This window comes from Cyprinus carpio, chromosome B17, assembly GCF_018340385.1.
Source record: "Cyprinus carpio isolate SPL01 chromosome B17, ASM1834038v1, whole genome shotgun sequence".
NCBI classification, from domain to species: Eukaryota; Metazoa; Chordata; class Actinopteri; order Cypriniformes; family Cyprinidae; genus Cyprinus; species Cyprinus carpio.
Window position 1 is genome coordinate 24622870 of NC_056613.1, and position 27994 is coordinate 24650863.

At 36.4% G+C, this 27994-nt stretch overlaps 3 protein-coding genes and 2 long non-coding RNA genes across 15 annotated transcripts in view; 2 read left to right on the plus strand and 3 right to left on the minus strand.

Moving 5' to 3' along the window:
- LOC109087857 (NUMB endocytic adaptor protein) overlaps positions 1-27994 on the minus strand; it is a 590428-nt gene that overhangs the window by 424048 nt on the left and 138386 nt on the right. The gene's annotated exons all lie outside the window — the stretch shown is intronic.
- On the plus strand, positions 6896-7889 carry LOC122140197. Its single transcript, XR_006156895.1, has 2 exons — positions 6896-6955; positions 7072-7889. It is a non-coding gene; the product is annotated as an uncharacterized LOC122140197 (long non-coding RNA).
- LOC109091675 lies at positions 12207-23959 on the plus strand. 8 transcript variants are annotated; one of them, XR_006156890.1, is made up of 10 exons: positions 12207-12921; positions 15021-15200; positions 15643-15730; positions 18093-18176; positions 20741-20851; positions 21346-21400; positions 22362-22447; positions 22569-22742; positions 22997-23089; positions 23790-23959. It is a non-coding gene; the product is annotated as an uncharacterized LOC109091675 (long non-coding RNA). The 8 variants fall into 8 exon arrangements; XR_006156891.1 differs by lacking the exon at positions 23790-23959 and adding an exon at positions 23318-23731; XR_006156888.1 differs by having other exon boundaries at positions 22569-23089.
- LOC122140193 lies at positions 14418-22431 on the minus strand. The gene is made up of 11 exons (XM_042742898.1): positions 22343-22431; positions 21324-21484; positions 21192-21248; positions 20762-20836; positions 18081-18158; positions 17917-17970; positions 17669-17743; positions 15635-15706; positions 15490-15543; positions 15280-15327; positions 14418-15190 (listed from the first exon to the last, which is right to left on the minus strand). The coding sequence occupies exons 2-11, from the start codon at positions 21430-21432 to the stop codon at positions 14958-14960; spliced, it is 855 nt and encodes a 284-aa protein (XP_042598832.1). The 5' UTR covers positions 21433-21484; positions 22343-22431; the 3' UTR covers positions 14418-14957.
- LOC122140138 lies at positions 23960-27892 on the minus strand. Its single transcript, XM_042742060.1, has 4 exons — positions 27886-27892; positions 25179-25247; positions 24042-24904; positions 23960-23964 (listed from the first exon to the last, which is right to left on the minus strand). The coding sequence occupies exons 3-4, from the start codon at positions 24898-24900 to the stop codon at positions 23960-23962; spliced, it is 864 nt and encodes a 287-aa protein (XP_042597994.1). The 5' UTR covers positions 24901-24904; positions 25179-25247; positions 27886-27892.

Below are 27994 nucleotides of genomic sequence, written 5' to 3' on the forward strand. Positions count from 1 at the left end.
GTCCATTTTGTATTAAATATTTACGGCAGTTAATAGATTATTTTATGTTGTAGTTAATAGATACACTATTTAGGCTACTTTGTCCAGCACCCATGTATTTATATCAAATACCCAATCTATAAAGGTGCAAAACGCAACCTCAAAAAAGAGGGCATGATGCCACCTAATCTTGAGTGAGTCATTGAATCATTTATTCCTATATTCCCTGTGATTTTGCTATGGGCCTAGTCACATACTGTACCTTATTGTTGCTTCCTCCTATTGCCCCCCCCCCCCCCCGATCTGAAAATGCATTGATTTTTTACAAAGCTCATTGGGCTGAAAAAAGCAGGGGTGCTCTGATTGGTCAGCTATCCAGTGCATTGTGTTTGGCTGAATACCTCAAGCGCGTTGACGGAAATGTTTAAGCCTATAGGGCTGTCACAATATTATAATTTTTCACATCACGGTTATTGTGGCCATAAGAATTCACGATATCAATATATTGTTGATATCTATAGAAACCTTGGGGAAAAAAGATATCAAATTATTTTTTACTTTGTTTATTGAGTTTTTCTTTTTCACCCAACGAACATAAAGGATACTGATAAACGCGGGCACAAGACTCTGTCTTTCTCCCGTCTTCTTTGAAGCTTCTATGAAATGACAAGAGAGAAAAATACTGTCAAGTTCAACAGTATGATGAATAAATATTAATGGTACACTTTACAATAAGATGTCATTTGTTAACATTAATGTATTAACTAACATGAATGAACAATACATTTATTACACAATTTATTAATCTTTGTTAATAGTAATAAAAAATAGAGTTGTTCATGTTAGCGTTCACAGTGCATTGTTTACAAACACAACTTGTGATTTTAATAATGCATAAGTAAATGCTGAAATTAACATGTGAACTAAGATTAATAAATGCTGTGGAAATATTGTTCATTAATATTTATTTTATTTATATATGTTAACTAATGTAATTCAAATGTTAACTTTTATTGAAGAATGACTGCAGATGAGGCATAAAGTGCATGGCACTGTGACCAATTTAACATTTTAGAGTTTAATGTAGAAATGTGTCCCCCCTCGCTCAGTTTTTATCGTGTAACTGTTATAGATTTGAACAAAGAACAAAGAAGTGTTACTAAGCACCAGGCTGTATTGATTGCAAATACAAAAATAAGACGAGAAAAGAAAATGCAGTACTTATTAAAATAATCAGCCTTTACTTAAATATTTGAACACAGAAAACTGTTGTTAAACAGGTTAATAAAAATAATGAAACTTAACTCTGATGAACACGGCTCTCCTTGGGAGCAGCTGCGAGCGCTGCGTCTTCGTTCTTGTGTGACAGTGTCAGCGTTAAGGCACAATACTGCCCACCTGGGAGCTCAACCAGGTACTGGCACTGGAGTTTTTACATGTGGTGGTATCATAAAAAATGTTCACTTTAAATATTGCGGTATATCGTCAGACACTAATTTAACACGATATCGATAATTGTTGCTTTGAATATCACGTTTATCAGTTCAATACCGATATATTGCAACACCCCTAGTTACGCCCCCTCACCATATACTGTGATGTCGTCTCCCAGCGCAACCAGACAAAACCAATAAAACCCTTACAAACGATGCATTTGTTGCATCCAGTGGGGGGACATAATTACTGATTATAATGACTTATACTGTCTTTTTACACTTGGGTTGCGTTGTGTATCACGCTGCGTAAACATAAAACCATGTCTGCATTTGTGATCTGAGAAACGGCAAACAACATGCGCTGTGCTACTCTACACTGCTTAAAACTCATGTTTGAATCATCAGTGGCAAATTCTTCAAATATGAAAACGTACTTACAGGCTGTGATTCAGAAGCGCCAAACTGTACTTGCAAAGTTGGAACTGACACACTTTACAGAAACAGACACCGGCATTGTAGGCTACTCTCACAGAAAACAGTCCTTGTCCTTCAATAAATGCTCAGCACACATCTGAATATTTGGGTTGAACTGTTTCTGGAACAGTGTTGTAAAAACAACTTAACCACTGATTTCTATTTGTGTTCTCTTTGGGAAGACCAAACAAAGTAGTTTCACTTTCACAAACGAAAACACACACAGCGTCTCCACGGGACATGGCGCCGGCGGCAACAGCGAGAATCAAAGGTAACGCCTTTTTCTTTGCGTGAACATTTGGGCGTGTTATGCATTTTCCCACACAGTGACGTAGAGATGCGGGTGCGTGTTAGAACGAGCTGTTTTAGGGGGCGTGGTTGTTTTCTAACTTTAATAAAAGAAAATAATATCTCTCTGGGTCTTTGCAACTTCACAGATCTTCTTTATTGCACCAAGAGCTTTTACAGTCATTCCTCTAGGATTTTGCGATCACTGAATTTATTGCAAAATCAAGCAAACTCCACAATTTTCGTGCTCTGTCTGCATTTAACCTATCCAAAGTGCACACACACAGCAGTGGGACCCCACACGCACATCGTGAACACACCCCCGGAGCAGTGGACACACACACACACACACCGTGAACACACCCCCGGAGCAGTGGGCAGCCATTTATGCTGCGGCGGCCTGGGGAGCATTTGGGGGGGTTCAGTGCCTTGGCTCAAGGGCACCTCAGTGTGGTATGCCGGCCCGAGACTCGAAACCCAAAAACTTAGGGTTAGGGGTGAAACTCTCTAACCATTAGCCACGACTCCCCCGTAAATCTGTTCGAGCCGGAGCCGCGGGTTGATCATAATCACGCGACACTGATATACACAGCGCTGGGAGATACAGTGAAGAAAGCAGTCGAATTCCCCACAGAATCAACATCTCTCTGTTGAAATTTTGTGAGAAGCATTCAAATTCAGCGCAGAATTCTGTTAAAGCTACAGATATCAGAAACAATAGCCACTGATGTGGAAACCAGGAAAAACATTGTTCAATAAAACACAAATCTCCACCACCACACCGTTCACCCGTGATTAAACAGTAAAAACTACAGGAACAACTTGTGGCAGAAATGGTCTAATGTGTTCGAGTGTTTTTTAAATGCTTCACACAACTTTGCCCAGCACTTTTTATTACCGAATTTAAAAGTTATTTTTAATGTGACGATATTATATCATCCTTCATAGGTTTCCCCCATGTATAAAACTAAAAAGTTTCCATAATGTAGGAAAAAGCAACAATTATTTAAAATAAAAAATATATTAAAATTACAACTTAGTAGATGGCTGCAGAGAAGTACTTAGGCCATTTCCACTCCATAATACATATATATCTTTTGTATTCATTAAATTATATTTAGACATATATGAATGGACAGTACTAAATATATTATATCTGATAAAATTGACTTTTATTACATTTCTTTAAGACGTCGCGTGCTAAAGATCTGGGAATCATCTGCTGTGTACTCTGATAAAACGTCTCAGAAGCAGTTTTACATGCATTCTAATAAATGTCTATTTGACATCTGACAGGAAACATCTTAGAGACGTATTGCAGATGAGCAAAAAAACTCTTAAAAATACATCCTGCATATGTAAATGCTGACATTAAATAGACATCTACGACGTGTAAATGTGTGATTTAGGGTGAGTGGCTTTACTGTCTAGTTCTGGTGCCTAGGGTGACCAAACGTGCAATTTTCCCAGGACACGTCCTGGCCGGGATTCTCATATTGCCTAAAATATCCACATTTGGCTTTGTTTGCGCTGCGCAGACCAATTGTTGTATGACAAAGTACGGTGAGAGCTCTAGAGAGCAGACGGCTTCTTGTGCTTTTGAATCGCTCTCACAGTAGCTACTTTGATGTCATACACCGATCGGTATGTTCAGTGCTGCTTCAAGTCCAACACTAATATGTACACATATCTACATCACTTTGACCGTTCTCTGTAGATACCACCTTCTCACACCCCACGATTGGTGTTGATTACATACAATATCTGCATGTTATTGGTCAAATGATCATTACCTTCATTAAGTATGAAAAACAGGAAACCAAAGCCAAAACCTGGATATTTTATGCAATATAGAAATCCTGGCCAGGACGAAGTCCTGGGAAAATGGCACGTTTGGTCACCCTACTGGAGCCACCTTCTGTAGAACTTAATGGCAACTGGTGCTGGTGTCCTCAAACGTTAGTCTGGAGCCCTACAGTGGGTTCTCGAAGTCAGAAAACTCATAACAGTGTTACAAGAATGTTGTCTGTGGTAAAATTTTCACTGAAAAAAAAATAAGAAATGCTGCAAATATCACCACAAATTTTGAGAAAAGCCACAGTCATTTTAGGCCGCAAAAAATCAGAAAAAAAGTTCCGCGAAATCCTAAAGGGACTGCTTGTAACACTCCAAAGAGAAAGGAAAAATTTAAATTGAAATTTAAAAGAATTTTTATGTAGCCTGTTTGATTTTTTTTTCATGGTATTCAGCTCCAATAATTGGTTTGCAAAAAAAGAGACAGGATAAATGTTTGATATCATTATTTAATCACAATGGAATCAAAACTGGGAATTGAAAAGAATCGGAATCGGAATTGATAAAATTCAAACGATACCCAACCCATATACACAGGTCACAAACTGGTTTCTCTTCTACCTTCGATAAATATGAATGAGTGAGTCTTGAATGTCCAATTTGACATCTTGTATATACAACCTGGTCATATCTATTTTCAAAACAGTAATTACTTCTTTCATTTACTACTGGATTCACCTCATATAGTTTGTTTTATATGCATCCATTCCATTCGCCATTTATTATTAATGTACAGATTTCATATAGGTTTTACATCAGATAGCAGCAGAACTGTTTCAACAGTGATAATAATAATAAATGTTTATCGAGCAGCAAATCCGCATATTAGAATGATTTCTGAAGGAACATGTGACACTGGAGACAGTTAGTAATGATGCTGAAAATTCATCTTTTGATCACAGAAATCAGTTTACTTCTCTAAATATATTAAAATATTAAATTATATTTAATTTCACAAATATACTGTTTAACTGTATCATTAATCAAATACACGAAGCTGTGGTGGGCAGGAGAGACTTTACTGTTTAATAAGTTTGGGGTTGGTATAGTAGTGTATGCTTGAGATTTTACTTACTAGTCCAATGGTTGATAGAGTATTAGTAAGAGATTCCAACAGAAAACAAACAAAGCTACAAACACAAACCACACAGCAGCATGACAGACAGGAACAGGCAGCGATCTCCAACCACGTAGTGTCATAAACAAAACAGTTTTATTGAACAAAACGAAACTAAAATGTAGAGTTCTGTCTGAAAGCAAAATTACTGTAGAATTGACAGGATTTTCCTGGCAAAAAAAGTTGCCAATAAAATACTGTAAAAATGATGTTAATTGCTATAAAATGGATCACAGTATAATACTGCAAGGTAAATTACAGTTAATTGCTGTATGTGAAATACAGTAATGTGTAGTGTTTTTTAATAGTAACATTGAATTTAACTTTTAATTTTGTAATTTCACTAAAGTACAGTATTTACCTGGCAAGTTGCTAATAAAATCCTATAAATACCCCAAAATCCAAGATGATGTAATAATTTAACAATGAATTTGCTGTAAAGAATAATTTTAACAGTAAACTGTAAAATACTGATTTAAATGCATTATCATGACGCACTATCTTTATACATTTACAAATGAATAAAAACCAAGTCAAAGATGTTGCAAATAAATATTTATTAAAACTGGCAGAAAGACATTGCAAGGCTTTTACTGGTAAAAATAAAAATGTCAGTCTTTCAACAGTTTACAAATTGTATCATAAAATAACATAGCATCACAAAAACAACTATAATACTTGTTAAAAAAAATAAGCCATATTCTGAGTAGTAGAAATAAACTTTCTATAAAAATTAAGGGTCAATGAATAGAATTTGTATAATTTTGGTAAAAAAAAAGAGAAGGATGCAAATAAAATGCTAGAATCAACATTATACCAGAAATTATGTTGTTTGAGGTTACGTTCTATTAAATAAAGAATATTCCTGGGGGGGGGGGGGGGGGGGGGCAAAGACAATTTAATAAATACATGCTGATAGTCCTCTAACTTTCTGAACATGAAGCACACACGAGGGTTGTCTCTGAGACCTTTCCCACTTGTTTTTGCCTCTTGTGTTTTCTGTCGTGTATCCAGTGAGTGTTGTGATTCCAACAAAACATCTGCACATAAAAACAAGCAGAAGCTTTTGAATAAAAGTTCAGTAGTTGAATAAAACTAGCTCAATAAAATAAATATAAAAATCCCACTTATACGATAGAATCAGCACAAGTTCAAGACGTTCATTTTGACATAAACTGTCTTCTCCCTTTACGACACATATCAAATTACTCAAAAAGGATATATACGTACTTATATAGAAGACAAAGGGATTTTGATTATCTCCCTTCAGTAATCATTAAGCTCAATCTAAGGAAGGACTAAAATAACAGCATCCCATGGGGTATGTGCAGTTGATTTAATGTTTGACTTCTTCTGTGTTTCAGGTTCAGTCATGATGAGCAGCATTATTCCCAAGAGCAAAGCAAAAGGCACTGACATCTGTACAAATAATAACTACCATTACATAATCCGCTCTGACCTCGGCCGCTATATGCAGACAAGTGATTTACATAAAGGTGCAGATATCTCTATTTTCAGTCTGCACCCTGCCTGCCAAAATGGAGACCATTACATTGGAGGAGGTGGAGATGGCTACTTTCACATCATCAAGGGCACTTCCTGCCGCAGAGTCACCGATCTGTCTACAGACAGCAATGCTGTAGTTTACAACCTTCATCCCAGCTGTCAGGGTGGAGACCACTACCTCAGATCCTTTAAAATATTTTTACATCATCTTCCAAGAAAAGGGTACTTTACGAGTAAACAACTGACATGGAACTCGACTCAGATGCTAAAGTACACACCCTGCATCCCAACTTCAGAGATGGTCTGTATTATTGGGGGCTATTACCCCAAGACATAGAAACAATCAAAATGTTATTATTTCGTTCAGCTATGTTTCGTCCGTTTGACAGGTGTTCCTGCTTATTCTGCTTCCTCAAGCCTGCCTCAGAGTGGAGTGTTGAGTTCTGCCACGCTCTTGATCTCAGCATAAAAAAGCAAACTGCTGTCTGTTCTGTTCATCCTGATGTTCTTAACTTCCTTCCTGGTGGGCTCTCTGTAACTAAAGGCCCAGCCACTGGCATGTGGGAGAATATTAAAACTATAACTAATGACAGCAATACACCAGTGACATGGCAGAAGAAGATCACTAAACGGGTTGGATACAATAAGGAGAAGATGACCCAGATGACTCACAACTGGAAGATAGCTGCATCAGCCTCGTTTGAATCTGGAGCCCTTTCAGCATTAATTGCGAAGATACAGTTATCATTTTCTATAGAATATGGAGGTTCACGTGTTAACACTGAAAACGAAAGCTGGAATGAAGCAACTGAAGAGGAAGAACTGCTCAGCTTTGAGCTGAAGCCAAAAGAGTCTGTATATGTGTGGCAGTACAAATTGGGTCTTGGTCAAGAACCATTGTTGTTCTGCCATGATTTAAAGATTACCAATGAGCCAAACCGTCCAACTGAAGTCCCCCTGCCACCCGCTCAACCATGAATACCAACATTTCAGGATCGCTGAACTCCAAGGATAACCAAGTGCTTTTTAATTAAATATATTAACTATAAATTCTCAAGTAATTATGCAGATATCTGCATGTACTTGTTAAAATGAGTCTGGGATCATTTACAATAGCAAAGAGATTTTTCTGTTACAAATTATTTAACTACAATTACTGAAACTTTGTATTTATGATTAAAAGAATCTGACAATTCTACTTTAAATCTTACGAAAATTAAACAACACTGCATACAGCTCTTGAAGTCTGTCAATTCTGGTTCTTTACACTGTGCTGTCTGGGAATGTGGATTTGTCAAACATACACAGACATCTGTTAAATGTGTGATGAAAACCAAAGAGTTGCACAAAGATACTGTATTCCTGTTCTTTTGTGGTGTTTGGTGTACACCTTGTAATGTTAACACAAATGATTTTATTTTTATCTTACTGAAGGTGTAAGCTAGATGGGGTCAGAGTTAATAATGTCTGAGAGTTCATGCCCTCCTAGTATGGTTAGACAAGTTACCAAACTTTGAAAATTAAATTTGAATTAAATTCAGCTTATTTACAAAGCACATTTAAACTCAGCCTTGGCTGGCCAAAAGTGCTGTACATAGATTTGAACGATAATGAATTAAAATTGAGACAGATTAAAGTTACAAAGAATACACATTTTTAACAAATAATGCAGGAGTGAAGGCTCGGTCAAGAGGTGACAGTTGTTTCCAGACTGAATGGATTACAAGTGCTGTGACAAGCAGAACGGATAGAGAGTAAATTATTAAGAGCTTTGTAATCAAAGAAAAGCCTTTTTAAATCAGTTCGGTATTGGACTGGTAACCAAGTGTAGGATTGGTGTGATATGGTCACGTTTACAGGTTCACGTTCTGCTCCATTTGGATGTGAGAAATGAAGGAAAGAGGTAACCCAACATACAGTAGTCTAATCGCTAGGGGTGTAACAATTCACTCGTTTTCTCGATGCATACGCATTGATCTTGAAACATGATTTTTGGCAGACATCTGCAATAATGTTGTTCTATCAGTAAACACAATGGGTGTAATGATTAACTCATTTTCTCCTATAGCACTTCAATGCTTTCAAAATATACAGGTGCTGGTCATATAATTATAATATCATCAAAAAGTTGATTTCACTAATTCCATTCAAAAAGTGAAACTTGTATATTATATTCATTCATTACACACAGACTGATATATTTCAAATGTTTATTTCTTTTAATTTTGATGATTATAACTGACAACTAAGGAAAATCCCAAATTCATTATTTCAGAATATTGTGAAAAAGTTCAATATTGAAGACACCTGGTGCCACACTCTAATCAGCTAATTAACTACACAATCATGGGGAAGACAGCTTTGATTGTTACTAATAAACTGTTTAACTGCACTCACAAGTGAATATTAAATTATGTTGTGGGATAATTAAATGTATTCTAAATAAACTACAAACATAAAATTATACACATTTATTTTGTCCTCACATTCTTTCTTGTAACTCATCCCTCTCAGTGACACAGCTGACTGAATGGGTCATTATGCAGCTCATTATGCAGGTCTTTGTCTTCTCAGGTGTGAATTTATGATAGTTGACGCCTACTCGCATATGACTTTCACCAACAAAAAGTGTCTCAGAAAATTTAAATCAATATATTGTTTTCTGTAAGTGAGTAAACAAGATGATTTTCACATCATTTAGAAAAATAAAATTCTAGGCTACAAGCTCCAGTTCTCAAAAGTCCCGGGAAGCAATGTTCTGTATGTGTTTTATTGCCTTATTCAAGTGATTTAACATTTTTAGTTTTTCACTAACCACGCATAACATTTTTTTTTTCATAATGGCGGAAGGGCATATACGTGTGTCAGTCATGCGAGTTTAAAATGGCGGAAGGCGAAACACAGACGCGAATATTAAAAAATGCTTTTATGAATTTTTTGTTTGGGATGTGGGGATGTTTTGGTTTTTTTGGGTGTGTAAAACCTGTCACGCTGAAATTTTTATTAACTAATTGGTTGGCACGACGAGCTGGACTGACGGCTGCTGGTCCCAAGGCCGACTCAGCTCAGCCAACAATAGTTCAAACAATATCAACTCTGCCGCACAACTCGGAGAAAGGGAAGAGAATAACCGGATCTGTGGCAGCTTTCATAGCGAAGGATCTACGGCCTTATTCTGTCATGGAAAACCCCGGGTTTCGTCACATGTTAAAGACGCTAGAGCCACGATATAAGCTCCCAGCACACAGCCACTTTACGGAAAAGGTAATACCTGAACTCTACCATGAAACCAAAGCCCAGGTAATGGCATCAATGGCCCAAGCTAATTGAGTAGCAATAACGTGTGATTCTTGGACTTCGGTGAGCACAGAGTCTTATGTAACAATAACGGCACATTATGTTAGCGAGGACTGGCAGATTTTGTCACATGTGCTGCAAACGAGAGCCGTTTATGCATCTCACACGGGTGCTCATCTGGCAGAGCTATTGTCTCATGTCGTGGAGGAATGGCAGCTATCAGATAAAGATGTAGTGCTTGTGACAGACAATGCGTCGAACATGAGTGTTGCTGCTCAAGTCGGAAAATTCCCTCATGTAAAATGCTTCGCGCATACGCTGAATCTCGCATCCCAGCGGGCGCTTAAAGTGGCAACGCTCTCCAGGCTTCTGGGCAGAGTCAGACGAATATCAACATTTTTCCATCGCAGTACCACAGCGTGCCACTGTCTGAAAGTGAAACAGCAGTGTCTAGGCCTGAATAACTATAAGCTGATAACTGACGTTTCAACAAGGTGGAACAGCGCCTACGACGTGGTTGAGAGGTTCTTGGAACAACAACCTGCAAATTGTGCCACCTTGCTGTCTCAGCTGAGTTTTTGTTTTGAAGACTGTACTGTTTATTTTGGGTTATAAATTAACTTAATTTTTATACATTTGTTAACATTTAAATACTTTTTGAAGTAGTACACTGCACTTTAAATGCATTCAGTACTTGACAGTTTCATGTGCCTTTAGTATTTATTTACTAGTGTTCACTTACTACTAGTGTTCATTTACTAGTGTATTTACTCTGTTCAGACTTAAGTTTTATGTGAAGCAGATAAAATAAAAAGGGAGTTCATATATCTGACTGCTTGTAGACTATTTACTGATGAAAATGTAGCCATGTGCAGGATTATTGAAAACCGAGGTTGCAAAGAATGCATCGTGAAATCGAATTGAATCGAATCGTTGACATGATAATTGTAATCAAATTGAATTGTGAAACCACTGCCAATTATGGACAGAGTGATGCAAAATGAGCCTGTTACTTAACAAAATATTTATAAATGTTGTGATTTAATAAAGGACTTACCTGTGAAACGGATTTCCTGCAGGTGTGTCTGTGTATGTCTCTGTATGGGCTAGGTGCACAAGATGGCGGAGATATGCAACTAGCCCATTGCGGTAATGGGTCTTGAGAAGAAGGCGTTAGTAGATTTGCCTGACTTTTTCTTCTTCTTGTTAGAAAGAAGAAAAACGCTGATAATGATAATGAAGAGCACCCATTGTAATGGTAAATCAGTCAATTTAATTATTTTCAGCAGTTAGAAAAATAAATTAATATATATTTGCCTGTCAAGGATTGTAGGCTATATAATTTGAATGATCAGGCAGCGAACGGGATATTAGGGGTATTAGGAAAAGGGTTTTGCGTCACCTTAATCAATTGTGACAAGAAAATTATAACAAAAGTAATGAATAACAGATTGGCACTAATCTTACCTAGCATTATCCATCATAACCAAACTGGGTTTATTCCTAATAGGGATCTTAGAACTAATGTTAGAACTTGTGAAAATTATAACAAAAGTAATGACGTATTTCATAACAGAGATAGCACGCGTACGTCGCGGGGACGTCTGTGCGATGTATGCGTTTGCATCTGGGAGACGTATTTTTTAGGGCGTTTGCTCATCTGGAATACGTCGCATAGACGTCCTTTTCCGACGTTCCAGCGACATCCGGTAGACGTACTACAGATGTTAAATATTAGAATGTTACGTCTATTAGACATCTGATTTACATAGCATAGACGTCGTTCTTAATTATACGATTTTAGACGTTCCTTCATTATTTACTGTTATTGATAACAGCTTTAGTTACACTTATTATGCATGCGGCTACATATAAGTATGATAACTAAACCCAAGTATCTTTCACTCAGAATGAAAGAACACAACATGCTGTTGAATGATTTGTATCATTTTATTAACAGTGAATGAAAATAAGCAGTCGTTTATGTTATTATTATTATTATAATCCTGAAACAAACAAACAACAAAAAAGCAAGTTGATTAACAAGGCATTCTCCCTGGGGCCAAGCGGAGATAATCCTTAACGTGTTTTTCAGCCTCTGCTTCAGTTGGCGACGGAAGCACGGGATTCTTCATAGCTGCTCCTGCATGTTAAAAGGTAAAACTTGAATAAGTTTAACAAATAAAACTTTTTTCACTTACTGGTTAATTAAATCCTCAAAATATGTTTGTTTTTAACTGGGATCTTATGAATTTAGACAATGATAAGCAAAGTATAAAAAATGTTTGCAACATCCGTCCTCCCCTAAAGCTATAATGTCTGTCAGTATCAATTAAATTATTCATTATTCAATTAGTCATGTAAGATAAATGCATGCCGATCCAAAAAAAATCCATTTAAGAATTATGCATTAACTGCGCAAAATAATGTAAAATCAGACATTTATTTCGTCTTATACGTCTGTTTAATTGTTCATATGATCCCGAGTCGAGTTACTAGCTGAGAATGATTAGCCTGCGTTAATAAAATCTAATTAATATAGATAATTGATGTGCAGTTAATGCTTGTCGACTGTTTTTAATGTCAGTCAGCGTTTTAGGATGTAATATAACATACTGTACAAGTAGGAAGTTTAATGTCTGTGCTTTCTATTTGATTGGTCACTGTTCATTTCCAGTGGTGCTGAAATTCTGCTTCAGTCATAAAAACTTTAAACTGCTATTGTCTATTGTAAACTGCGTGTAATCGGTTTCAGGTTCTTTTAGAGTGACTCCCAAATTAGTGGAGACACAGCCTGAGTTGAATATTAATAATTTTATATTAAGTCTACTTCGAAAACTGGGCTGGTCAGATTCAAGGAATCGACTCTTTTGGAGTCGACTCCTCATCAGTACTGCGCAAGTGCGCATGTGCTTACAAAGATCATCACATCTATTCTCACGTGGAAGTGATCGCCGCGGGAAAACTGAGGTACGTAGCCTGATTCATTGTCATTAATATGTGTGGTGTATGTTTGATTTTATATGTAGTAAATTAAACAGATAAGTATTAACTTAACATTGACGAATAGGTGTTTCTGTGGTTTAGTCAAGTCGCGGTAACAGCTGATTTTGTGGTTCATCAAGAGTTCTTCGTCACTTAGCCTAACTGTTAATGTTAAAACAAAAGTTTCCATTTCTAAAACGCTTTTGTGTGTATGAAACAACGTTTTGCGCTGTTAAAACGGCATGTATCTGCTGGTAGGCACATGTATATTATATATTATGTTATGTAGGCCTAATCTGTAGGAAAAGCTCACGAGGAGTAATCGTGCTTTAACGAACAACTTATGATTTTAATAATGCATTGATACATGCTGAAATTAACATTAATTAAGATTAATAAATTGTGTAGAAGTATTGTTAATTCTTAGTTCATGTTAACTAATGAACCTTAATGTAAAGTGTTCCCCGTACACTGTACATTGGAAAACATTTTGGACGTAACTTACCTATTAGGAGTGCTCCTATGTTTGTTTTCCTGATCCCTCTCTTTTCTCCCCTACCACACCAGTTCAGCTGTTTGGCTACAGGACCGAAAACCTTGGAGCATATTCTCCATATGGTTTTCTTCAGCGTGTGTCCTCCGCTGATGGATAACCTGTTCACTAAAAATAAAAACAAATTTCAAAACATTATAGACAATGCACAAACATTATGGTCCTGTTTCACAGACAGTGACAGAGCTAAGTAGTCATTTACAAATTGTAATCTGTTACTGATAACAAATTACATGAAAAAATTGTAGTTAGCAATGAAATCCATTACATTACACATTTTAAATAATGTAATAAGACGAGTTAGGTCAAGTAATCTAAAAGTAGTCTATCAAATTTAAATAGGATAATCAAAGTACCATATGGATATAAAAATACAAAGAGTAAATAAATATATTTTAATTGTTGTTATTAACTGCACGAAGTGCATTAAACATTATATTATGTCAAGGTTTCTCAAACCGGTGTTTGTAAAGGAACTGCAGGAGGCTTGTGAGTTTAATGAAAAGCTAATAATTATTTAAATCACAAAAAGATGTTAAATTAAAATAAAGCATTTTAAAATCAATAAAAAAAAACGTTAAAAAAGTTTCATTTGTTTACCTGCATGTCATGTGACCATAACCAGTGTCAGAGAGCCAATGAGCATAGAAATGTGATACTTAATTATTAAAAAAAAATATATTTGAAAATCTCATGAGTACTTTTAAGTAAATATATTAGGTGAAAGAGGATCAGATGACAAAAAAAGTTTGTGAATTTGTGCATTTTAATGTGTTTAAAAGACTAAAGTCATCCAAAGACATAGAAATACATGGTTAAACAACAACCTACAGAGGAATGATTCAAATAAAAATCAATGTGTTGATGCTGATGCTACAGTATGTTCTTAAACATGAAATTATTTTTGTAAATCCAGTAAACGCTGCCACCTGACTAATGACGGATCTCTGTGTGAATGTCCAGAAAACCTGAAGACTTTCTGAATGTATATAAGCAGCCTGCTATTTTAGAAAGGAAAATTTAAAAGATAAAAAAGAGGAATTAGGAAATTAAATTCAGAATAATCTATTGCTATTTTGTAAATATTATTTAATCATGTAATCCATAAAAAAGTAACTGTAGTCTGATTATGAGTTTTATAAAAAAAAAATTAATCTAATTACAAGTTCTTTATTTACTAGAATCTGTTTACGCAATCCAGATTACATATAGTCAGTTACTACTGAGCTCAGAACAGGGATTAGTTTAAGTCAGGACTATAGGTCCTAGTTTTGCTTTTATAAAAATGCTGCATGTGTGCATCTTGAGATGAAACAATGGCACTGACATATTGTAAGGAATGTCATTGCAAGTTATTTTCAGTTAAGACAGCTCACACATGCATTTTAGTCTGGGACTAGCCTTAAGCCTGGTCTGTGAAACCGGTTATATAATAGACATTATTTACTTCACTACAACTGTTAAACCTTCAAATGTCAATGATTTTTACCATCTTTTGCATCATTTCTTTTTCTGATAATTGTCTTTCCAGTTTGTCTAGTTCCTCCATGGTTGTGAGAGGAAAGACATCATCCTCGCTGTCCACCAGCAGCACTGGAGCACTGGAACGTCTGTTAGCTGCAAGAGACTGGACCACTGAAGTCAGATGATTGATCTTCATGTCCAGTTCGTTAAGTGCCTCCAGAATTGTCCTCTCAACAGCTGCAACACAGTAGGTTTATCTGGGAGAGTGTTTTAATTAAACTTTAAAATGTATAATTTTACAAATTTAGCACTCCAATTTAACGTACGTGTACATTGATTAGTGATGCAGCTCCATCGTCTCACACCAAAAGCACCTGCAAGCACAAAAAGCGTTTAAATGTGATAAAACTAACACGTCATAAAAATTGTGTTGCTAAAGATATGGCTACATGCTTAAAACCTTAGGCTGATGATACACAGGGCAAATTTTTGGGCAACGTTGCTGTCAACAGGCAAAAAAAATACAAATGACTTACTATTTGTTCTTGCCTGGTAGGTACTTGAGGGTCTCTGTTCAGAGATTGTGTTCTCTGATGGATTGTACAGAAAATCTAATGTTACCTAATGTTATTAATTTGCAGTGTATGTGTTTCCTGCGTGTGTTTATGAATGTTCTTTTACCTTGAAAGTTAGATGGGTGTTCACCCCAAGCATCCTCTTGCTCATTTTCATTGGACAAGCTCACTGGAACAGCTGGAGTGAAGAAAGGTGAAGTTGGTAAGTTGTATTTGCTACCATGACAGTGCATGACACTGATACACTATGGGCTAGATTTACTAACAGCTTGCGCCAGCACAAACCTTCTTTTGGTGTTAAAATAGTACTGTCAGGATTTACTAAAGAGGCGCGGTAAAGAATTAGTGCTGAAAAGACGTGGACACAGTTGTTTTTGCATTTAACCTTACTGAATATGCATTTGTAGTAGTTTTCCTTTCAGACGCAAAATTTATGGGAGGAGAGTATTAAGATGAATCACGCAATGATTGAATAACATCTGTGCTCTTCAAATTATTTGTATTTACTAAATTTTTAATACCCAAAAAAGGCATGTCTTAAAGCAGGTAGTAATTTGCGCTGCTCTTGGTAGATTGCACTGGTGATTGTTGGAATCTGGCTGCCTCTGTTCTTTAAAGTTTGGATTGTCAGTAAATCACACACAGAATTTTCCCTCCCATCGGCACATTTATGGAATTGCGCTCTAATGCTGATTTGGCCTGTTTAGTAAATCTGGTTCAAGGGCTCTTAAATGGGTCATATGATGTGATTTCCATTTTTGCTTTTCTTTAGTGTGTTATGTAGGTATTTGTACATGTATAAGATCTGCAGAGTTACAAAGCTTAAAGTCTCCCACTAAAGGATTTATTCTATCTAAGAGATAAGGCTGATCCAGACTGTGCTAGACGGCTCATTCAAACACGCCCCCACACGTCTATGTCAAGATGTGGAAAGATTTGCGTAATGCCTTCCAAATGTTCACGCAAAGAAAGAAGGTGTGGTTTCAGGAACCGCAGTTAGTGTTGAAGCAGCCATGTCAGGGAGACGCTGTGTGTTTCTAGGCGAAAGCAAAAGCACTTTATGTGGCCTTCCGAAAGTAGATGCAATGAGGAATCATTGTTAAGATTTATTTACAACAGAACAGCACAACCCAGATGTTCGGGTTTGTACAACACCTTTAATGCATGACAGTTTTGTGAACCTAGGAGAGTACAAGGCTGGCTGTGCAAAAAAAAACAAAAAAAAAACAAAAGGTAAATTCCGACTTTGCTATGACAATCTTTGCAACTATTGTATTGTAAAATGCGCTACACAAATAAACTTGAATTGAATCTGGCGCTTATTCTGAATCAGCTACTGTAAGTATGTTTTCTTAATAGTTTAAGTGTTTGCTATTGACTGTTCAAATGTGGAGTTTTGCGCAGCGTAGAGTGATGCGTTGTGTGTTTACATGTGTGTGTGAGGGTAACATCACAGCAGAGTAAACAGCCTGTCAGAAATCATAGCACCTCAGCTGTCTTAACCGTGGCTTGTGTACTGCATCATCACTGTGTCTGTCACGCGACTCTGTTGCCCTTTCGGGCTTGAACTGATGGTAAAACTAAGGACATTATTAACGGTCTTGATATTTACTTTGAAAGATGAAGCTTGCGATTATGGAAAGGGGCGTTACATTTCCGACGAGTGCTTGTGGTGTTCGGCCAATCACATTGCATTGGGTCAGTTGGCCAATCAGAGCAGCCTGTGCTTGTCGGAAGGAGGGACTTTGTTGAAAACGATGTGTTTGAGAGAGGCAGGACATAGAGGAACTACAATAATGTACAGTATTTGAAAAATAATGTTTTTTTTAATATTAAAGCATGTCAACATATTCTGTTTCACCAAATACACAAAATAATGGTCTTTAAAATAGCATCATATGACCCCTTTTAGTGATACCCCAGTAATGACTTGAAGTGTGAACTTTTTTTTTTTTTTTTTTTACTTTGCATTCTTTCTTGTTGTGTGGTTGATGGTCTTTGGTCTTGAGAGAGTCTTAGGACAGAGAACGTGTTCTCTATTTAGAAAAAGTGAATTTTTTTTGTATTAGCTTGTGTTAGGCCATGACTCATTTGCAAGTGTGTTTTTGATTTCCTCCATATACTAATTAATGCTTTTTACCTTGAGTGATAGATGGGTGTTCTTCCCAAGTTTCCAGCTGGCGGTCTGCATGAGAGAAGCTCTCTCTGAAATGAGCTTAATTGACATTACAAAAGTTACTCATTCTGCTGCTGCAACTGAATTGTGCTCTCTATTTCTTTGTATTTTAGCTTATTTAGCTTTACATTTTTGCTTTAAACAAGCACATTTTCTATAGTACACCTAGATGAAATGCTACAGTATTTCCAAAAGTGAGTCATACAACTTACGCTGTGTTCTTTCTTGCTTGGAACTTGAAGGTCTCAGCACAGAAAATGCATTCTCTGATGGATTGTACAGAAAATGCTGAATTACTTAATGTGAGGCTGTCTTTAGTGTACAGTAATTGTCCTTTTGTTTTCTTTTACCAAATACTAATTAATGCTTTTTTTACCTTGAATGTCAGGTGAGTGTTCACCCCAAGTATCTTGTGGCTCATCTGCCTGGGAGAAGCTCATGTGAATATCTGGAGCTGAGAATGATGGAACTGGTAAATTTAAGTAATTTTACATGACATTTTCATTTTAATGGCTGGTTTTTATTCATTAAAGTGTCTTGCAACTTCTGACATCAGGCAGAATAAGCACATGATTAAACATCTACAGTGTGTGCATAATTATTATGCATGTATATATATGATTAAAAAAAATCCAAGTATTTTACCAATTACAAACCATAATAACCCATAACCACAAGCTGAAGTGTCATAAACAAATGAAGACTGATTTTTTAAAAAAAAGTTTTATGGATAGGTTTCATGGATAGGATAAAGATAGGTTAAGAGTGACTCGAGGTACCAGCACCAGTTCAAGTCAGATGACAGCAACGGTGACGAGGGAGTCGTGGTGTGAGCTGCTACTAACAATGAGCAAGACAGACCTTTCAGGGTAAGAGATAAACTTAAAATGAACTCCCAAAACTTACTGCCAGATTCTGGAGACAAATTCTTCAAACAGTGGTACGAGAGGATGTGGTGGTAGTTCTTCAAGAGCCAGTCTCAACCTACCTATGTTTATAAAGCCTTTTAAGAATTAGTCTTAATGTGTTGTACAACACTTCAGCTTTTGTTTCATCTTGTTTGGGGGTCATTTTTCAGGACTTTACCTTAGCAAAGACTCTGAGAATTTGACACATTGTCCTTGTGCTGGCACTGGATACTAAAGGGTTCCTGATGGTTTCAAACTTAATCCTTCACCTTAATTAGTAAAGTCTTATATAGTTAATATTTTTTCTTCTCAACCTGTCTTTTTTTTGTGACCCTGCTACAGCATTGAGTATTTCTTGTCCAATAGTCACACCTCAATTTTGCAATTGCCATAGTGTTGCATCTTTCTCCTGGGCATTTAAAGGGGTCATATGACATTGCTAAAAAGAACATTATGTTGCGTAATTGGTGTAATGCAATGTGTTTATGTGGTTTAAGGTTCAAAAAACACATTATTTTTCACATAATGTACATTATTGTTGCTCCTCAATGCCCCGCCTTTCTGAAACGTGTCGATTATTACAAAGCTCATCGTTCTAAAAAAAAGCATCGGTCTGAAATGTTGGCCAGCTATCCAGTGCGTTGTGATTAGCCAAATACCTCAAGCATGTAATGGAAATGTTACGCCCCTCACTATACTGTGATGACGTGTGATGACACAACAAGACTCAGTCCAACCTCTCTGCTCGTGCACATCCCATCATCGCTTTCTTTTAGCAGTTCAGTCAATGTACTGTTAGGTGTAACTGAATAACTCTGGATATTGGTTTATTTCATGTCAGACGGAGTGTAAGGCAAGTTTATAAACTGAATAATTTAAGTAATTTGTGGATTAGTGCGAACTGGAGACGCAAACTGTTTCAAATGATTCAGATAGATTTGGTGAACTGGTTCGACTGGTTCACTAAGAAGATCTGGTTTAAATAGAAAGATTTGTTCACGATCCAGACATTACTACACGAGACAAAACAAATAAATAAACAAATAAAAATAATAAAATAAAGAGGATTTTGTTGGATGCATTTGTTGCGTAATTTGTGGTTGTAATTACTTATTATGTTTTTTTATGCTTTGTTTTTTGTATTTGAGTTGTTTATCGTAATACCATGTCTGCATTTGTGATCTGAGAAACAAGCGCTTCTCTACACTGCTCAAAACTTGCGTTTGAATCATCATTGGCAAATTATTTAAATATAAAAAACGTACCTACAGGCTTGGAGTCAGAAGCACCAGACTGTCCTTGCAATGTTTGAACTGCCCAACTTTATAGAAACAGATGTTATGCCAAAGACACATTGCAGGCTACTGGTTCAGGAAACAGTCCTTCATAAAATGCGCTGCACAAATCTGAATATTTGGGTTGAACTACAACTTAACCACTGATTTCTAGTCATGTCCTCTTTTGGAAGGCCAAACAAAGTAGTTTTGCTTTCAAAACTAAACACACAGTGACTCCACAACATGGCAGCGACAGCAACAGCGAGTATAAAAGTTATGCCTTCTTTATTTGCGTGAACATTTGGGCGGCGTTATGCAAATCTTCCCACATACTGACATAGACGTGGGGGCATGTTAGAACGTTTTAGGAGGGTGTGGTTTACTCTAATCTCTTTGGATTTGAAACTTTGCAACTTTACAGATCTTCTTTATATACCAAGAGCTTGTATCACTCCAAAGAGAGAGGAAAAAATGAAATTGCATCATATGACCCCTTTAATCATTTTAAACTTTAAATTGTGAGTTAAATCTCTTTTTTGGCCAATTTTACCTGTAAAAGAAAAAATTCTTATGTATACAAAACATTTTTTCCTTCCTGCGCTCTTAACAATTATAGAACGCTTATAAATTATTGTAATTTATTTAGATTGATGTGATTTGGAATTGGTAAAATTTGGTATAAAACTTGGAATAAAAATATGATCAGAAAATCAACTTGAATAATAATTGTTTACAAACTGCATGTCATCTATTTATTCAGCAATCAGAAACTTGACCCACCCTGTTATGGAGTCAGGCTTTTGAGTTGTCATAAATGCTGTGAATTTACAGCTTTTACATTGTGTTTACAGTACTCATGTAGAGCCTGTTACCTTGACAGCTGGGGAAAGTCTCAAAACGTGCCTGCTGTGGCTTCTCCATGGCCCTTTGGTGGTGACTAACAAGTGCTGTTGAAAGAATTGGTATGTAGATGTTATGTCTGCTTCACAAAACAAGATTTTGTACTACACAAAGCCTTACTAAAGCTTGAGAGATTGCTATTGCTTCTAATTAGCAATCAAATCTTTATTATTTAATCATCCTTAGTATGTAAATCCTCAAGTTATGAATGTAATGATAGTAGTTCTGTCCAAACTGTTTAAAATAGCAACAGAATTGGGTGAAGCTGAAAAAGAAAAGAATGATATAAACCAACAAGTCACTAGATCCTGTGCAATACATTGATCTTACCATGGCTAAGGAACATTCTTGAGCATGGAACAAAACATCCACAAATATCAGTTTTCTAAATTTAAAACTCACAATTGCTGAAAGAGTTCACTGCTTTGCTTGTTGTAAGCAGAGGTCGTACAACAGGACCTGAAAAAAAATATCACTCAGCAGTCACACACTATTATGTCTTACAGTCATTTAACTGTTTTATTGTATTTTTACCTTTTGTCTTGATGTGTTTTAGAGGTGTTGGAGCTTTTGGTGCAGGCAGAACTTTTGGTGCGGGCTGGATTTTTGGTGTAGGTGGAGCTTTCTCTCTATTAATTTTCATTTTTTTGTTGGGGGTATCATGAAGCTCATCATCTGATGAGAATGTTTTCTTTCTAAGAGCAAAATCAGGGAATTAGATTATTTTAAAATGTATTATATAGGTAATAAACTAGCATGTTTGGCAATTAAAAAAAAAAAAAAAAAAAAAAAGTACAATGTAATTTCCTTTCCCAATTCAAACTCCAAGGGTGCGTACTACTTTCTGTGGTCTATATACAGGTTTTCTGACACCGTACAATAACTCAGGAAGGTTAGGAAAAGGCCAAAGATAATAATAAAAAAAAAGAAAAGAAACTCTTCTTATTTGATTCTGGCAAAATTATTTCTTTGCATGTGGCAAAAAAAATTGGCAAAATTGACCTTTCGCAAGAAATTTGATTGACAGGCAGGCTGACCAATCAAAACGCAAAAATCTGTGATTTTAGTCCGACAATTAAACCAGACCGGAGAGAAATGACCGGATTAACGTTGGTGGACTAAAACAATTTTTTGTATAGACTTTGTGTTAAATAGTAGTCACCGTTTACACTGAAAGTAATACAATCAGAATCATTCTCGCCAAAGTTTCCGTGCTGCCCTAGTTATTGTTTATTACAATTTGAATGAGGTTAATTGTCCGGTCGGGAAAGTACAATTCTCTTTCACTTGCCCCTTCACAAAATCCACCTGTCCCGGACAAGCTGAAAAGCGTTAATGTCGAGCCCTGCATTAGAAACTGAACATAGCTGGTTTCTAATTGTGAATGACGTGTGAAAAGGTAGGGCTGAATTCAAGATTATAAGTAAAAAACTTAAATTTATCTATGTTACTCACATAAACTTTGTATAGTTTCAGAAGACTGAATATTACTGTTTTTTAAAATTACTTTTCAATGTATCTTTTTAAAGTGAAATATGCATTTTACAACTTACTTGTGAATTCTTTTTATAGAATTTTCAGATTCTGAGATGTCAGAAGTGTAGCATGCCCTTTTCCATTTTTTGGAAATGTTGTCAAATGATGCTGAAATTATCAAAGTATGTGAACTTAATTCATGAAAACATTAAGCCGTGGAATGTCATGTATTAGTGATTTTGTCATCTGTTTTAATAATGTTTATTTAAAGTGTATTTTAACTTGCTTACCCGACTCATTTAGAATTCTGGCCTGATGCTTGGTCCAACCCTTATCTGGCTGTGGTGCCTCCATCGACCTGACGCTCTTTAGTAACCGGTCCAAGTCTTTGTATGGAGGCCACCATGAGTGGCCATCTGAGTACCAGGACTTTGCTACAGGACCGGTACTCCCTTCTCCGACGAACTCCACTATCAGGTACATGTTCTTTTTGTTGTTGTTTTTTTCTTTATTTTAGCTGCAACAACCTAAAGCCCCATAAAGTGTAACAATTCTTATTACATTTCAGTTTTTCATATGCATGATTCAGTTACCCAAAATAAAAGTAGCAAGTCCAAAAAAAAAAAAAATAAAAAAAAAAAAATTAGTGTGTGTGTAAAAGAGGGACTGAAACAAAATTACGGTTATAAGGAACTAAGAAAGCTTTCGCCTCAATGTTCTCAAACTTGCAGAAATGTGTTGGTCCTGAGATGCCATCAACTAGATGAATACCAAGTTCTGAGGATGGAAGGGGATAATCAAAAAAAGGTTCATGATTGTTGAAGGTAGTGTAGGCCACGTAAATGTCATCCCTCGCTGAAATTATATTTTGCAGCTTTGCAACTTTCCCATCTATGTAAACAAAACTGTTGGCCTGGTCCAGTTTAAGAGTGTAAGAGCATGTTTTTATTTCTTTGTACTGTGAAGATCCATGAAAACATTCAGGTAGAGGGCCAGCCGTGTGTTGTTTTCTGAGCAGTGGTGGGTTGTTTTTCTCCTTTTTTTTGCTGCAGCTTTGCATTTCTGAGAACCTTCTCACAATTTGACTCAGTGGACATGTAGGTTTCCGCAGGAGTCTCTTCAGCTTGTTAAGGTGATCCTCGTACTGGAAAGCACTGAAGTTGTCGAGGACACCATGGTGTTTTGCATCTTCTGCAAGATGTACAAGACAGTGGACGTTGTAGGACAGGAATTTGGGGCCATATAGCTGTCCAAAGTGTGTGACAAAAAGTTGCAGAATATCATTGGCATAGTTGATGTGATCACCAATTAGGCTGTTATTGCACAAGATTCCCACAAAAAACAGCAGGAAGTTTTTGTACACCTCCGTGCTGAGTAGGTCTTTCAGCATAACAGGGCCTGTGTACAATAAAAACTGTCTAAACTCTGTCGCCTTCCATCGATCTATTTCCCTCACTGCCCTCGGTTTGCGCAATTCCATAGGCACATTTTTTTTGGCACCAACCAACCTTTCTGTCAGCACAGTGGCTTGAAATCCTGACAGCCTGCAAGTTAGAGGACCCAGTCGAAGCCACAAGTGGAGAAGCCGCCTCATGACACCAAGGCACACAAGGTGCATGTAATCAAGGGGGAATCCAGAGACCATATCCAAGGATGTTTCTTCTAGAGGTGAGATGCCATGGTGGTGATCTGGATCAGTCTTATTTATGAAGTTGTCATTATTTCTAAGAGGCATGTCATTTCTAGGGAATGTCATCCTTTTCTTTTGGTGCACACCATCCTGAATGCATTTTTCGCATCCATGGTAGCCTGCGTGGCCCTTCACTTTTTTCAGAAATGCACGTGGAGGTGCTTCGCAAATCATTGAGGTAAGCTGTAAAGTTAACTTGAGTCCTTCAAATTCAAAACCATGACTTAAGTCTTTTATTTCACAGATGAAGTCCTCAAGATACTCATCCAGTGAGCTTGGTTTACTATCACCACAAAATAAACCTATTGTCACAGGTTCCTCCTGCACCAAATGTTGCACAGTTACAAGAATGGGCCAGAATTGAGTTGCTGAACTCTTGTAGAGAGGCAGACCATCGATGCTCACCTGGAGCTTCAAATTGCTCACGTTCTTCAAAATGTCCATGTTGTTGTAGAGTACACCCGAAATGGATTCCAGTAGACCAAAATGATAGTACTGGCCACCAGCCTTGTTTTGGACTTCAGTTCTATTTGAACGTACTGTTCCTAATAGTGTCCTGGCATCTTTTGGCAGATTCAGATCGTGCTTGCGGAGGATATTAAGTAATGAATTTAGTGCCACATGTGTTATTTGATGTTCTGTTGCCCAGGTTGCCAAGTCATCATTAAGGGAACTTGGATGCAGTTCAGAATCTGTGTCTGAGTCTGTGTCAGATTCACTGCTATGTGAAGCACTTGCCATGGTGACACATTCAGGCTCATCAGTATGGAACAAACCATCCATAAAGTCATTGTTGTCATCAGCGGTGCTGCTTGTGTCACTGTTCATGCCACCATACTGTTCCCTGCATGATGATGGTGATGCTTCCATTGACTGGAGTTGTTTGTCCACCTTAGCCTTGGCTTTTCTTCGCAATGTCCAGTAAGATTGTTTTTTGCAATCCATGGTACTGTGATATTAACACAAACACAAAATGCAGTGCACTAACCTGATAATCCAAATGCAGTGGTTCTCAGCTTAAGTATTGGAAGACCCTTGCATTGCACATTTTGGATGTCTTTTACATGTGGTTCAACTCATCATATAATAGAAGCCCCTTAAACCCAACAGAGCATGTTAGATGAGACAGACATCCAGAATGTGTAGTGTTATAGGTCCCCAAGATTGGAATTCAGAACCACTGGCGTAATGTCTAATAATTCTGTCACACTAAATACACATACCTTGGTTTTGATAGAGTGTGAACTGTGGATATCGTCGTTGAGTGAGTGTGGTTGACTGTAGAGAACTTTCTGTAATTGGGGAAGCAATATAACAGGTAATGTCAGTTTTGTCCTTGTGTGTTTAAAGTATTGGATCTAAATGTGTGCCTAGATATAGCATGCAAAAGCTTAATAAATGTGTGTGTGGTCACTTATTTTAGATAGTTTTATCCATTTTAATTCAACTAGTTGAAATTTTTTCTCTAATTCCAACCAGATGATAATTGTTGGATGAGGGTTGGAACTAAACTCATAAGAATGGCTAAAATGTCAATATTGAATGTAAAAATATAATTTTGATCTGCCCAAAAATTTAATGACATGAGTAGGGATATGCCGGATCAAATTTTCACGTTGCGGTTAATTGCTAATGCTTTATCATGGTATACGGTATTATCACAATATTGAAATTTAGTCTTAAAAAGTGGTCATACAGTATAACAGGTTTAATAACTTTTTTTCGGGGGGGAAAAAAACCCTGAATATTTAAATACAATAAAGCAATACAGAAAAATATATAAAGTTAAAGGTTTTACACAGATCAAAGTGCAAAAGAACTATAAAGATCAATAGGTATTACTTTACAATAAGACCTCATTAGTCAACCTTAGTTACTGCATTAACATTCACAATGAGCAATAGCTACATTTGCTACAGAAGTTATTAATATTTGTTTAAAAAATACAAGTCTTAGTTCATGTTAGCTCATTAAATAACACAGTCGCAACTTTTGATTTTAACAATGTGTTATTAAATATTGGAATACCTAAGATTAATGAATGTTCAGAAGAAATTTTCATTGGCAGTTTGTTAACTAATGAAGCCCTAATGTAAAGTGTAAACGAACAACAAAGAATCAAAACACTTTCAAACAATATCTAGGGCATGTTGTAGTCCGGATTAAAATGTAAAAAAAAAGTTTGAAAAATGAATAGCCTATTAAGTCTAAATATTAAAGTATTTGGTGCTGTGATGAACACCATAGCGAATACACAAATATAAATGGTTATTTAAATCTATTTAAATATGTTTTAGAAAGTAGTGCAGCTGCTTTATTTATGGGGTTTCCAGGATAAGGGCTGCATTATCTGCAGTTTAGCGCCATCTGCTGTCAGAGAGTGAATGTGCTCTCATTCAGTGCATCTCTCAAGTGTTCCCCCATGTGCTTCTCATGCTTGCTTGTTTACATCAGAGCACACGCATACAGTGGTGTTGTGCATTTTGACCAGTTGATGGGGAAAGTATTCTTAAAATGCATCCCAAATTCTGAATAATTTTTAATATAATTATTCACAGTATTTAGAAGTGCCCATGATAACAATATCGTGCATATTCATTACCGTGATATATCGCATTACCGGATACTGGCACATGTCTAGTCATGAGACAGTGAGTGTCATCCAAACAAATTTTGAAAGATATTTTTTAAGATTGACCCAGAATAATACTAAATAATCTTTTTTAGTTATGTATATACAAAATTGTTTAGTCTTTTTAGGGCCTCCATATGCAGGGCCCAATTATTTTCCTAAGGATTATTATTATTATTATTATTTTTAAGTTTCAGGGATTTTTGTTTCTGCTACCAAGATATGATGGTTTAAGTGGTGGAGTTTGAATCCAGTGGTGCCTTGTTCATTTGTTTTCCTTTAATCATAGGGCTTTAATCCAAAGGACTTAGTGACCAATAAATAGAAACAGGAAAAAAACTACCTTAAAACAAATAACAAATATTTGTTAAAAAAAAATTCTAGCCATAATATAATTTTTATGTTTCATTGACTAAAAAATAAAGGAGGGGCCGTTTCTGTGCATGAATGTTCTTTCTCCATCTTTTGCCTAAACAGACTCTTAAAAAGAAGATTATGGGAAAAGCAGATCTCATTAATATTCATTAACTCATTAGCATACCTCTTCTTAGTTAAAATATTATTTAAAATACCAGTAATTCTATTTTCACTAGTTGCATGGGCAATTCCTGATATCAACTTCAACGCAACTGTAATGTTCCCAGGTCCAGAAACGTAGTAAGGACATCAATAAAACAGTCCATGTGCATTCACAACTTCACTTTTACGAAGGTACGAGTATACAGCACAAAAAAAACAAAAATAACAATTTATTTAAACTGCTATTCTCTCCAAGACGTCTTCTGCCATTTTGGGAGAGTACCCAAGAGCGCGATGTAATCAGCGTTGTTTCATTCAGGGGAGAAAAAGCGCACATGAACAAATCTTAATTTTTGTGTCAGCGTGCGAAAATTGTGAAAAAATGTTTTCTTTGCACTCAAAAAGTATTCTCGTAGCTTTGTGAAGTTAGCCATTGAGGTCACATGACAGTTTTAAATGTTTACTGCGTTTCTGGAACTAGTTGCCAGAGAGCTTTCATCAAAAAATCTTAAATGTCCGAAATGGAATGACCTGAGGGTGAGTAATTAATGACAGAATTAAAATTTTTGGGTGAACTATCCCTTTAAAAATGTGAATTCCTGATATCAAGAAATCAATTGTTATGATGAAACTGGCAAATCAGAGATGCAGGATGCTAGTATTTATTTATGTAAGAATTATCTCTTTAACGTCTTCATTAAGACATTACTAACATGCTGCGTGATGTTGTAATTGATCTAAACCCAAATACTGAGTGGTCATTTAAAATATATACTTACAAAGTCAGATGCTCTCAAGATGTGGCTCTTAAAAGAGCCTTTGTGGTGTGTGTAGCTGCTGTAGACACAAAACAAAAGAAAAAAGAGAGAAAAAGAAGAACGCATTTAA